The sequence below is a fragment of the Parasteatoda tepidariorum genome, chromosome 1 (assembly GCF_982258835.1).
Source record: "Parasteatoda tepidariorum strain Cologne lab strain chromosome 1, Ptep-v5.0, whole genome shotgun sequence".
NCBI classification, from domain to species: Eukaryota; Metazoa; Arthropoda; class Arachnida; order Araneae; family Theridiidae; genus Parasteatoda; species Parasteatoda tepidariorum.
The window spans coordinates 4,239,249-4,252,374 of record NC_141755.1 but is presented as its reverse complement, the minus strand read 5'-3'; the positions used below and the strand labels follow the sequence as shown (position 1 = coordinate 4,252,374).

The 13,126-nt window shown below is 28.6% G+C and overlaps 1 protein-coding gene across 2 annotated transcripts in view; it reads right to left on the bottom strand.

Moving 5' to 3' along the window:
- LOC107441195 (rab GTPase-activating protein 1) overlaps positions 1-13,126 on the bottom strand; it is a 71,992-nt gene that overhangs the window by 10,368 nt on the left and 48,498 nt on the right. For both annotated transcript variants that reach the window (XM_016054361.4, XM_087158450.1), the window contains 5 exons: positions 7,780-7,893; positions 6,767-6,841; positions 2,878-3,003; positions 2,391-2,534; positions 966-1,007 (listed from right to left, as the gene is read on the bottom strand). In XM_016054361.4, coding sequence (XP_015909847.3) covers positions 966-1,007; positions 2,391-2,534; positions 2,878-3,003; positions 6,767-6,841; positions 7,780-7,893 — 501 coding nt within the window. The remainder of the gene's footprint in view (positions 1-965; positions 1,008-2,390; positions 2,535-2,877; positions 3,004-6,766; positions 6,842-7,779; positions 7,894-13,126) is intronic.

Below are 13,126 nucleotides of genomic sequence, written 5' to 3'. Positions count from 1 at the left end.
ACTATAACTCATGATTTCAGATTCTAAAGTAAAGAAAACTGGGTATTTATTCATCCGGAAAATTGAATACAATAATTTTTTGGCGGTAGATATGCGAGGAAAGCTCCATTTTTTGTTTCTCTCAGGTAAGTTGCGTACATTGCATCATTTAGGTAAAATGGTGTCTTGAAAATGAAGTTCATTTATAATAGCAGGGCAACAACTTTTTCACCTACTTGAGCAGCATTATGTGAATGTGAAAATTGTTTTCTACTTAAAATTACTCTGTAAATCTATGATATATTTCTTTGATCTATATTTTAACAAATCTTTTGATCTATATTGGCATCTTTGATCTCTTTTTATCTACAGTTTTACTGCGGTTCAGATGGGCTGACTTGGTGGAGTCTGATTTTCTTGCAATTAATGAAAAGAATTGGAGATCAATGATAAATCGGAAGACGCTGTGGAAAAATCTTCAGAGGAAGGCATTGGTCCACATTGGGCGGTCTGGCCAACTATGATGATGATATTTTAACAAATATTTGTTAGCTGGCACTGTTTTATCTCGGCAAACAATATTTTTTGACATACCTTAAACCAGATGTACCAAATAATATTAAATTAGCATGTTTAAGTTGCAAATTATGCAGCACAAAAAATATTTAATTGCCACTTTTCATATTAATATTATTTATAATTTTACATTTAAAAAAATGCAGCCATTTTGCTAGCCATTCTTATTATTTTCAGCAAACTACTCATTTGATGCATTTATACAAGATTTGTAAAATGGTGTCAAGTGGGGATTTTTATAACCGACCTACTCAAAGGAAGGTTAATTTAACTCTAGAAATATTCTTAAGTTCAAATAAACTAAACGAATAATATGGTTGAAACTAAATTATTAGTATGATGATGGATAAATGATGAGTAACATAATAAATTAAAATTAAGGTAGATAACAAAAACCTAGTATTACTCACTGATAACAATGCAATAGCAACTTGGAAGATGACGTCCATTCCCTAAAAGTAGTAAAATAAATAGCAGGCATAAATAAGTTCAGTTTTTAATCAATAATTTTTACAACAATTTAAAAACATTCTAGACATCCATTTTGCTTATTATTTGAGCATATTTAAAATATTTTCTTCTTAGTTACATAGTGCTGCACTTAATTTGCATAATAATATTTGAATATAACAACAAAATTTGCGAAAACATGTTGAGAATTTTCCTATATTCATTTCAAACCACTCATTTTATTTCATTATAAACCACTAATATATTTTAGCAAGTCCTTAAAATATGCTGATATCAGTGGAGGAAGGCACAATCTTTGAAACTTCTCAATGACAATCTTTGGGTGTTTTGTAATCAAGGAAGGTTCCAAGAGCATATGGTAACAGAGTGTTGACAAATAACCTTAAAAAATTTTTACAACGATAAGAGCTAAACAGAATGACAAGAAGATATTAAATGAGTATTAGAGATTTATTGATTTTGTTAATACAGTCAGACCCTGCTATAGAGAACATGGTTTATAGTGAACTCCCAGATATAGTGAACGAAATGTTCGCTACTGTGCCTTGCTATACACAAATATTATTTTCTATGGATATAGCAAACCATAAGAAGAAAGGAAATTGGTACTTATGAACTTTTTTCTATCTTCGACAGATTTCGTTTCCTTATTTTTCGGTAATACTGAAATTTCTACATAAAAATACATATACCGATTTTTAAAACTATCTATTGAGTGGAATGTAACCGTAAGCATTTTTTCTTGTCTGCTTCTTCCATCTCAGTTTCCCATCTCTAAATTTATTGTACACAAGACGAAGAGTAATTAAATATAAAAGTTAACACATTTTTGCTACTACATATCGCTTAATAATATTTTTTATTTCTTTTCATGGGTCATTTATTTAAATAATGTGTAATAAAGAGGAACAGTTCAAAAAAATTAACTAAAATTGTTTGTAGTACAGATATAATGAACTCCCGGTTATAGTGAACCGAAATTTCGATCCCTCGAAGGTTCACTATAACGGAATTTGACTGTATAAAGATTGTGAACGATAAATATAGGCAAGGCATAATTCTTCTATTGTCATTGTCTTAAAAATTTACTTAAATTAACTAAATTGCCTCTCAAGCTCATCAAAAAGTATATTAGATTAAAAAAAACAACTTTTTTCAAATACCATACATTATATTTAACGTTTTGTTATCATTTAGGTACTCCAAATTTGCCTTTCCACCAATGGGGTTTTGACATCTATTATCTAAGATATACATTGATACACATTTTTTTTTTAACATTACTTATCTTAAAATCTGTAATAAAAGTTTAAATTTTTAAAAATAATTTGATAATATAGAGAAAAAAAAGCTGCAATACTTACTTCAAGCAAGAAAACATCAATTATAAAGAAGACTGTAATTAAAGGAAATTTAGCTGTGAAAAGAGTTAAAAACCACTGAGATGCAAACATATGGACTTCGATTCCAAGATCTTCAAAATGAGATAATAAACCTGGCAAATGATCCTTAAAAAAAGAAAAAAAACTGTGCAAAACAAAGTACAGATCAGACATGAAACTGCAATATATTTTTTAACTCTTAAATAATTAATATGAAATAACACTATCATGTCAGAATAAACTGATAACTAGTAATTGGTAATAATTATAACTGCCTTATAGATAAATTTTTTCCATAATCTAAATCAAAAGAAATTATAGCACCAAAATATGAAAATATAATGATTAAAAATAGCACAATTTGAAGAAAAGAAATTATACTAAAATGCAAACAAACTTTTTAATAACAATAATTAATTTCACAAATACATTTAGAAAATAAATAAAATCCTACAGGCTTAATTTATACCTCCATTAATCTTTTCAATTGAAAAAATTTGAGATGTAATTCTTCAAATCCATTTCGGAACATGTTACGAGTTTGATACTCAAACATAATTTTCATCATTACTCCAAAAGCTTGTTCCTCAGGCATCTGCAACAAGAATTGAAATTAAATAAAGATAATTAAAAACACAAAATAATATTTTTTATCAGAGTATAATGATGTATTTGATTGTCTTTTTCTAGAAATTTAAACACACTGAAAATCCAGTTTCTTGTTTGTCCACAATAAGATTTTCAAAGGTAAATATTTTTAACTTTATATTATAGCTAAAACGAAAAAAATATCGCTCTAGATATAAAAACAAGTTTCCTAAAATTTCAAAAGTCATATATAAATATATATACATATATATACATATATATATATATACATATATATATATATACATATATATATGTATATATATATACAGTCAAATCTCGCTATAGTGAACACCCGGATATAGTGAACGAAATGTTCAGTCCAGTGCCTTGCTATACATGTATAATGATATTTTTTGTGGATATAGTGAACCAAAAAAGTGAGAAAGTTGGATATAGGGAACTTTTTTTGTCTTCGATTGATTTTTTTCTTCATTTTCTTTGTAATAATATTGAAATTTCTACTTCAAAATAAATACATATACTAATGTTTAAAACCATCTATAGAGGAGAATGTAGCGATAAGCATTTTTCCTTGTTTGCTTCTTTTATCTCTCTTTCCAATCCCTAAACAAACCAAGCAGATGCTTCCAACCAAGGCAGACGATGCACCTGTAAGGTGTCAGTGGGATTAATATGCATTTTCTGTCAGAGGGAATTAGTAATTATTCGTTATTGGTCAAAGGGTTAGACACAAATATGTGTTGATACGGCCCTCATTTTTGCTCTCAGTTCAGTTAAAAAAAGTCTGCAAACAAGTGTCTCAAATTTAAATATGGCGACCAGTAAACGTAAAACGTTCTCTATTGATGATAAAATGGGCATAATCAGAAAAATTGAAAATGGATGCAATCAAGTTGATATTTGCAGGGAATATAAACTATCAAATCTGCAGTTTATAACATATGGAAAAATACACTAGTAATAATTTCTGCTCATGAAAAAAAATTTAGAAGGCGGAAAAAAGTTGAGAAAAGCAGATCACAAGGATGTTGATGAAACATTACTGAAATGGTTCACCATTCAAAGAAGTCGCAATCTTCCAGTATCTGGACAAATGTCGATGAATTTGCTAAGCGATTTTATGAGACTACTTTTATGTGCTTGAATGGCAGGTTAGACAGGTTTAAAAAGCGGAATAACAGAAATTCAGGAAAAATTATCTGAGAGTCAGGAAGTGTTTCCATATCTGATGTTGAGGATTGCTCATCAGCTAACAGTTAATTTTTTTTGCAAGCAAGACGAAGAGTAATGAAAAATAACACATTTTTTGCTACTACATAATATTTTTCAGTCATTTATTTGAATAATTTGTAATGAAAGGGAGGAGTTTGGGAACTTCCATTAGTTAAATTGCCTGCGTAATGGATATAGTGAACTCCCGAAATTTCTGTCCCTTGATGGTTCACTATAGCGGGGTTTGACTGTGTGTGTGTGTGTATATATACATATATATGCATGTATTAAGAATTTAGGTATCAATGAATATATGTGTATACACTTAAAAGTTCTGTAACATTAAAAAAAATAATAATAATTATAATCACATCACTATTCAATAAATACATCATAAATTTCATTTAAAATCTGCAATGAAAATTAACTGATTTCAGAAAACATTTTTATTATCTTTTGATATTAAATAAAATAAATTGATAGGAATAGTAAATAACACATTTATTAATTAAAATAATTTCCAAAAATAGCACTCATGAAATTTAGGCTACATAAATTTTAATAAGGTATGCTTTGTAACACAAAATACTTTTAATGTCCAATAGATTAAACATACTCGCAATAAAGTTTTAAGTGAACACTATACAGCTAAACACTCTAGGATTTTCCAGATTTGATAACAAGTTTCCTTTAAAATATCTGATTTTCCAATGTCGTTTTCAAATTACAGATTTTCTCTATTTCCAGATGGTGTAGCCACCAAAAAAGAGTTTGTGGAGCATTGGATGAAACAAATTTTCAAATATTTAAAAGAAACAGCAAAACGAGCATTAAAAAAAAGACAGCACATTCAGTATTGCCAAGTGCCAATAAACAACCAAACGTACATTACATTGATTTTTTTTATTAAACTCTTCCTATCAGCTCTAATTATTTTATTCGTGTGGGTCAGTGTTTTCACTACAGAGCAAAAAAGCGAGAATCTCGCATATTTCTTTCTTTTCTCGCATTAAAAAATTATTACCGTGCTAAATTCGCGCACTCTATAATTCAATTTCAAAATGCGCGAATCTCGCGCAATTTGGAAAAAGTTTAGTCTCCTGCCATTTTAAATAAAATCTGTTTCACTTTTCTACCTTGATCTTTCATTATTTTCAACATTCTTTTGCTGGCAGATGTAGAGGATGGGAAAATGTGTGCACAATGCTGCAAATTTACTTAGTGATTCCGAATAGTTCAGCATCTGTTGAAAGGTCTTTTAGCACCCAAAACCGAATTAAGACAAAATATCGTAACAGATTGACTGATAAGCATTAGAGCAACCTAATGAGAATAGCTGATGAAAAAATAGATATAGAACATTTTCCATATGATGATGCAGCAAAAATATTCAATGCTTTAAAAAATAGAAGATGAGATGTTAAATATTATAATTAAAGAAATAATTTTTTTCAGAGTCTATTTGTGTTTTTTTAATTTTGAGAAATCTCACTTAACTTTTTGAAATCTCACCCTGTTTTTGAGGAAGGGTGAGAAATTCTCTCCCATTTTTTTTCTGTAATGAAAACACTGCGAGTGCACAATAGATCTACCTCCTTACAGTGCAGCTGTTAACACTTTTTAGGGGCTAAAAAGATCTACATTATGGCATTATGTCTCCCTCCCCTCAGTTTGATACTCTTTGAGTGGAACGCCGGTGGACTGTCCCAATTCAAGATTTTGCAGACTCCGTGTGATGTCTTTACTATTATGGAGGCTAATTTGACTATCTTTTTAAAGGACATACACTTGAAAAATCTAGACATGTTGCCAGTGGCATATTGATCAGAGTAAAGAGAGAATTAACAGCTGATTTATGCATCATAAAAGCGATAGGGGTCGATAGAGATAAAAGTAAGTCCCATATTTGGATGTCTGGAAAAGTGGAGCTTATTTTAAAATATTTTCTATATACAGCCCTCCTATTAACCATCCTGACTTTTTCTATGTTAACCACCTAAAACATTCAATTTTTAGAGGTGATTTTAATGCTCATTCTCCCTTTTGGAGATATAAAAACAAAATCTTTCGGGAAAATCAGAAGAGTTGGCTCCGATGTATATACACGCAGCTGTAAACAAATGGAATACGTCTTTTTCACTGTTTCTTTATACTATCTGATCTATAAAGTGTTACTGTTAAATCAGCCAGTCATGTATAAATAAACCCGTAAAAACAGCCAATAAATTTTCTGAAAAATTTTCTAATCATTTTAAGTAATCTAAATTTATCCTTGAATAATTTCTTCAAAATTAAATGCACTATATTTTCATATATTTCATTTACTATATTTTCATTTTGTAATGCATAATTTCATATGCATTACAATGCATTATTATTTGAAAACTTTTATTTAAAATAAAACTAACACTAACAATAAAATTTTACTAATAAATCGATATATTTCCAAGGATATTGTTAAAAAAAAAACTCACATTTATGTATAAAAATGAAAATAATCAAGAGAATAGTTTTCAAACTAATGATTTACTTACATGTAATAAGAGAGCTGCAACAAGAAAGGAAAGGCCTTGACAGTATCCTATTTCAGGATCATAAATGGAATATGCCTATAAAAATAGATCGACCACATTAAATATACATTAGGTAAGAACTTATGTTTCTAATCATTTATCATAATGTTAATACCAGAACACTGTTCCGTAAAGATTTGGTGGTAGAACAACATTCCGGTTTGAATTTATCATAGGAAGGCAAAAGCAGTCGAATTAAAATTTAAAATTGTCAGACCTGCGTGCTAATGATATTCAGGTTCTATTTGCCAAATGTTTAATTCTTTTTTTAAAGTAAAAAAATAAATAAAACTATGCTATTTATTAATTGAAGATTTAGGCATTTATGCGATTATTTTATTATCATTTCAGTTTTACTCATAAGAAATGAAACAAAAGGCAAGGTTTTAGACTAAATAAAGATAGCATTACCTATAAATAAATTACAGGTATTTTCAACCAAAAATAAGCTAACCGAATTAAATATTTTGAATATCAGTGTTCATTCAATATTCTTAATAATTCAATATTCTTAATAATTCAATATTTTAAAGAATTGAATTCAAAATTTCAGAAACTTCCCTCAGAAGTGGAATTCATTTATGACATTTTGATGCAAGAGACCAAAAAATAATCTGAACTTAATTTGCGGTTAGTAATTCCAATAAACCTATAGTTTGTGTAAAGTAAGAACTCCCCTAGCCATTCATCTGGACCTGTGTGGTGACTATGGTAACGAGGTATAACTATTTCAAGTAGAGGTGTGGGGTCATTGTTTAGGACAGATTTTGGCACAGGTTGGCAAAAGAAAGAGAATCTTCGTTCTACTCTGCCAAGTCCTAGAGTGAAGAGAAGCTACCCTCCCTGAAATGCGCTATTCTTGTTTCCATAGCAGCAGATGGTCTCAGACTTTGTGGCAGGGGAGTTCTTACCGTAGCCAAACTATAGTCATAAAATTAGGTGCAACCAAACAAAAGTATGAGTGAAATGCTTACTTTACAAATTTTATATAAAGATTCTTGACCACTACCATTTCTCTCACTGAATAATTCATGTGCTGGAAATGTCCTGTAGATGTCTCTTTGAATTATGCTTTCAAATGAGCTATCCTGCAACAATTGCAATAAAAATATATACAAAATTATAAAAAAAATTATGCTTTGTTATTTTATTTTATGTTATATTATTTTATGCTGAAATATGTCATTTGTCCACAATGAAAAAGAATAAAATTTTACAGAAAATTATTTTTAAAAAAATCCTCTAAAGTACTTAACATTTGTTAATTATAGTAAAAAGAAATGACTAAGCACAAATTTTGGAAACCTATTTTATTATTTTTATTCCTTAAAAGATTTTTTTTAATCAAACAAGTCCATGAAATGTAAGAGAGCATACTTGGACAATCAGTTATAAAAAAAAACAGACATACTTACACGCATATACAATCTTTAAAAAAAGGCAAGAAGTTTGGGTGATCAACATTTTTTACATAAGTTTTCAATCAATTTGTAAAAGGCATTTTGGTCTCCCTGTGGGGTTTTTTTCTGTAAAGTTTGTTTCTTTTGTTCTTAATCAAGCTAACATACATGCTACATCGGTATAATTAATCTTCATGCTAATTAATCACAAATGTAACCTTTAGATACATTTTAATCATTGCACATAACTCAGCAAAATATTCTTTTATTTATTATATATACTGAGTCATGTAAGAACAAAACAACAAAAACTAATGTCAATACAGGGTATCTGCTACATTTTAGGTTTTCAAATCCATGACTAATTCCAAGAATTTTTCATGACGTAATGAAGTTACTATTTTCTCTCATAAAAACGCAACAATAAATTTAAAAGAGTATTATAATAACATTAATTGTAATGATAGGTATAACTAAAACTGTTATACTCTGCATCTTCATGCTTATACATCTTAAATTTAAAAAGCAGAGTAAAGAAAGAGTTGAAGCAATAAAACAGCTGAAAAAAATACAAAAGCAAATAATTTTTTTTTCTGCAGAATTATAAAGATACTTTTCTTGTCCATCGAAAATGAAAGAAATACTCCTGATTTTTCTGTTCTCAATTCAGAATTTTTAAAAATTTGCCAATGACTAGCTTGTTTCAGCTAGAATTTTAAATTGATACAATAAAAAATAAGTAATAACAAAAATTCTGAAATCACAGAAGTTTAAAAGACTATTCGTTCCAGAAATGAAGTTTTTTCTTTCATTCTTTTGAAAGAACACCATAATTATTAAAGAACATGATAAAAAAATTTATATTTTAATAAAATATGACTGAGAGGGGGGATTTTGTTACAAACTCAGATATTCGTAACATCATGAAATTGGGGAGAAGGGTAAATTCCATTTTAAAATTAAGATTTTTAGTCGACCTAATCCCATGACTTTTCATGATATTTTTTTTAAAAAATAGTTAAAATCATGACATTTTATGACAAATGTCATGATTCGGTATTGATCAAAAAATTTTGTTCAATACCGAAATTCATGACTTTCCATGATTTTTCATGACTTTCTAGCTGCGTGGATACCCTGTCAATATGAAATTAATAATATACACATAAAATTAACAATTAGAATAAACAAAGAAGCATTTTATTATAAATAATGAAATTCATCTAATACTGACTTTGATGTACAGTCGGCAAAAAAAAAAAGATATCACCCTGAATAACTTTTGTTCTAATGATCGGATTTTCACGATTTAAGTGTCAATCTTAATGGTTCCTGGGGGTGACCTCAAATATGCTAATTAATTAGTGCTAACTGTTAATTAAGTTACGAAATTAGACACAAAAACGTACTTTCTCTGAATAAACATGCATTTTTTTTTACGTATTTGGAATCCTGACCCTTAAAATAGGGGGGGTAGACAAAATTTCGAAAAAAATGGGTTGTAAATTAGGTCGCAATAAGGATTTATATATCTGGCGATGGTTTAAAAATATGCCAAATTACATCGCCATAGAAGGGGAAATAATTTATAACAACCATAAAGAAACTGAATGAATGACAAGATGGGAAAAGATAGTGCTTCTCGTTGCTAAGCAACCAAAAGAATTTTTCGCTTTGCTTTCTGGGCTTTTTTTTTTTTTTTTAAATCTCCTTTAAAAAGGAAATTTAAATAAATTAATAAATTATTTTTGATTCTCCAAGATTATAGAATCTTTGACTTTTTATCTGACATTATTTATTTTTTTAAAGCTGTTTTAATGTAATTTGTAGGACAGTTTTGAATTAAAACCAATTTTCATAAGTTATCATAAATTTATGAAGAGTTGTAGGGTTAAATGCTTTTGCCCCTCACTTCGAGTTTCTTAGGAAAGGAAAAAAAAGTGATCAAGCAAAGGTGGACCTGAAAAAAGATAGCTATTCTGATGCATAATCGCAAAATTTTATAGAAATCACGGTATTTATTTTCGATAAAATTGTAAAACTTAATAAAGTTTATATGGCATTTTAAAAGCATTTTGATATATATATATATATATATATATATATATATCAATATTATAATAAATAAAAACAAAAAAAAACACGAAGAAAATTACGAGTTGATGTTATTTACACACTCCTTTCGTTAGTTCTTTAAAAAACATGATTAAAAGAAAATTAGGTTTATAATACCCTAAATTAAACAAGAGTAACAATTGTTACAGTTTTTACAATACTTTTTCAACTCTGACACTCTTTTCATGAGATAACTTCTTTTGCCAACGATTTTGTCCCTTTTTTTTTGTTAGTTGAAACCAGCTTACGCATTCTTGTAATTTTTACATTTTATCTTTGAAATTTCAATCTCGAAAGACATGCATGAAGTGACGCCTAGTCCAAAGAATCTAAATTAAATAGTTGTAAGGCCGATTATTACGAAAACAATTAACTACTCTGGTTCAATGAAACAATTACAGTAAAACTTGTGTAAGTTGATCACTTCATGTGCATTGTTTTAGTGGCCAACGTAGACAAGTGGTCAACTTATAGAAGGGGTGGGACATTGTTTACTTTTTCGTTTCCTACATGTTGCTATACATTTAAATTTTTTTTTTACTTGACTTAAAAATTTGATTTAGCAAATGGCCAAATGAATATCTCAAGAAATGTGTTTAAACCTAAACGAACTTCAATTTGTTACACAGAAATAATTTTAATATTTAACTAACTTTTTAAAAAAAATTATTTTGTTAGTTATGCATGTGAAGTGTTTAATAAAAATAATTTCTTAAAATATCAGAACACGAAAACATTGAAAACTTTAACAAAACAAAATTATTTTAACGCTTCAAAATTTATTCTGTTATTACTACACATATAAGCCTATTTGCTCACTATTGCAACTGGAAGAGCAACTTTTCAACTAACACACCTGTTTTCAATGAATGGTCAACTCACAAAAGGGTTTAGATTAGCTTTTTACACTATTTCACCAAACAAGTGAAATATTAACATACATTGCAAAATGACAGAAACTTTTCTGAATTTTTTTTCTGGTCAACTTATGAGGGTTTTAGAATAGAATTTCATAATACTCCTAGACAAAATTAACTTATTTCAGTGGTCAACATACAAGATAGACAGGTGGTCAAGTTACAAAGGTTTTGCTTCTTTATTATGTAGGAAAATTTCCGTTCTTGATAATTGAGGTCAACTAATTCAGATGTAAAACTTACAAGTGTGGTCAACTTGGCAGGTTTCACTGTATAAATAAATCATTAATATTCTTGTTTTTTTATTACGAAATATTAGGAATTTGTTTACATAATTTCTTCAAAACGTGTGTTAAAACTATGATTATAAGTTATTTAAGAAGAAGAAAGTCAAATGGAGTAAAAGAACAATTTTTGAGATGATGATTCTAAAAATAGCACGTTTTTCTAATCTTTTTACAATTTTTTATTTTAGTAGTTGTTTAACAAAACAAGGCATATCAAACATTTTCCTGATATAGCAATATTTTTTTGAACTGTGCAAAAGTTGAGAAATCATACAAACAACTTTTAAAGCAAATATTTTCAACTTTTTAAGACAAAAGGGTTAGCGCACAAGATTTTCTTTGAATGTTGAATTAAAATTGCATGCCCATAGTTTTTTTGTTCATTTAAAAAACAAAACAATCTGTTAAATTTTTCCCCTGTGCGCACATACGCATTTACTTTTCATTACTCGAATAAATAAGAAGCAATAAAAAAAAAAAAATTAATAATTTATCTTCATTTTTCGTAAACAATAGTATTTTTAGTAAATAGTCAGCTGTTCTGCTTCGAATGATATTGTGTGTGATCAGTAGAATATTTTTAATTTCTTAACAAGATTTAATTCTCAGATAGCTGGCAATAATTCTAAGTTTTCTTTCAATAAGAACTTAGCAATAATTTAAAAAGTAATTTTATTTTAAAGAAAAACATAAATTAAAGTACTTAAACGATTGATTAATATATTATTGGACAAAAATATACATAATAGAATTTTAAAAAAATTGCATTAAAATTCAATAAAAAAGTTAGAAAAATAATTCTGCGAAACACGCAGAGACAGGTAATTTACAAATTTATTTTAAGATTAAGGCGATATATAAGATGTAAAGAAGTTTTAAAAAACTCTACTCTAAACTCAGCTGCACGACAGCCCATGGAGGGCCAAGGCCTACTGTGCCCATCTCAGTTTTCTGGACCTAGGGCTCTGGGGTGCAGGAGCAGATGTTCCGTTCAGGTGGTCAGCCGAACGCGGAACCCCCAGTGTTTAGTTCCCAATCATGCTTGGTACTTATTTATCGACCCACTGAAGGGATGAAAGGCTGAGTCAGCCTTGCCCGGCCCGAGGAACGACAGCGCGAAGCGCTACCGCTCAGCCACCGGGCGAAGTTTTAAGATGATTAAAAATGTTGACTACGCATTCGTATTAATAATTATAAAATATATATTCAAGAAATTGATAAATATATTATTCCAAATCTATGCATACGTATGTATATTATTGAGATTGTATCAGTTATTGAAAAAGAAAATCAAAAATTAAAAAATAATCACATTAAGTAAGCACAATCTGGTGCATAATCATATTCTATCAGAAGCACGCCTTTATAAAACTAGACATTCGTTGAATAAAGTGTTTTTTATTCAAAATGCTTTATTTATAATTTCTTTACTAAATTACAAATAAATTATTAAATGACTAAAAAGAAACATCGTATTTTATAGTTTGAAAGAAATAAAAATAAAAGGATTAGCAAACGATTATTAGCGAAAAAAATATGAATGAAATTTTACACTACGCGCGAGAAGTCAAGTTCCTCGCAAGTTTATCACATTTTAATATT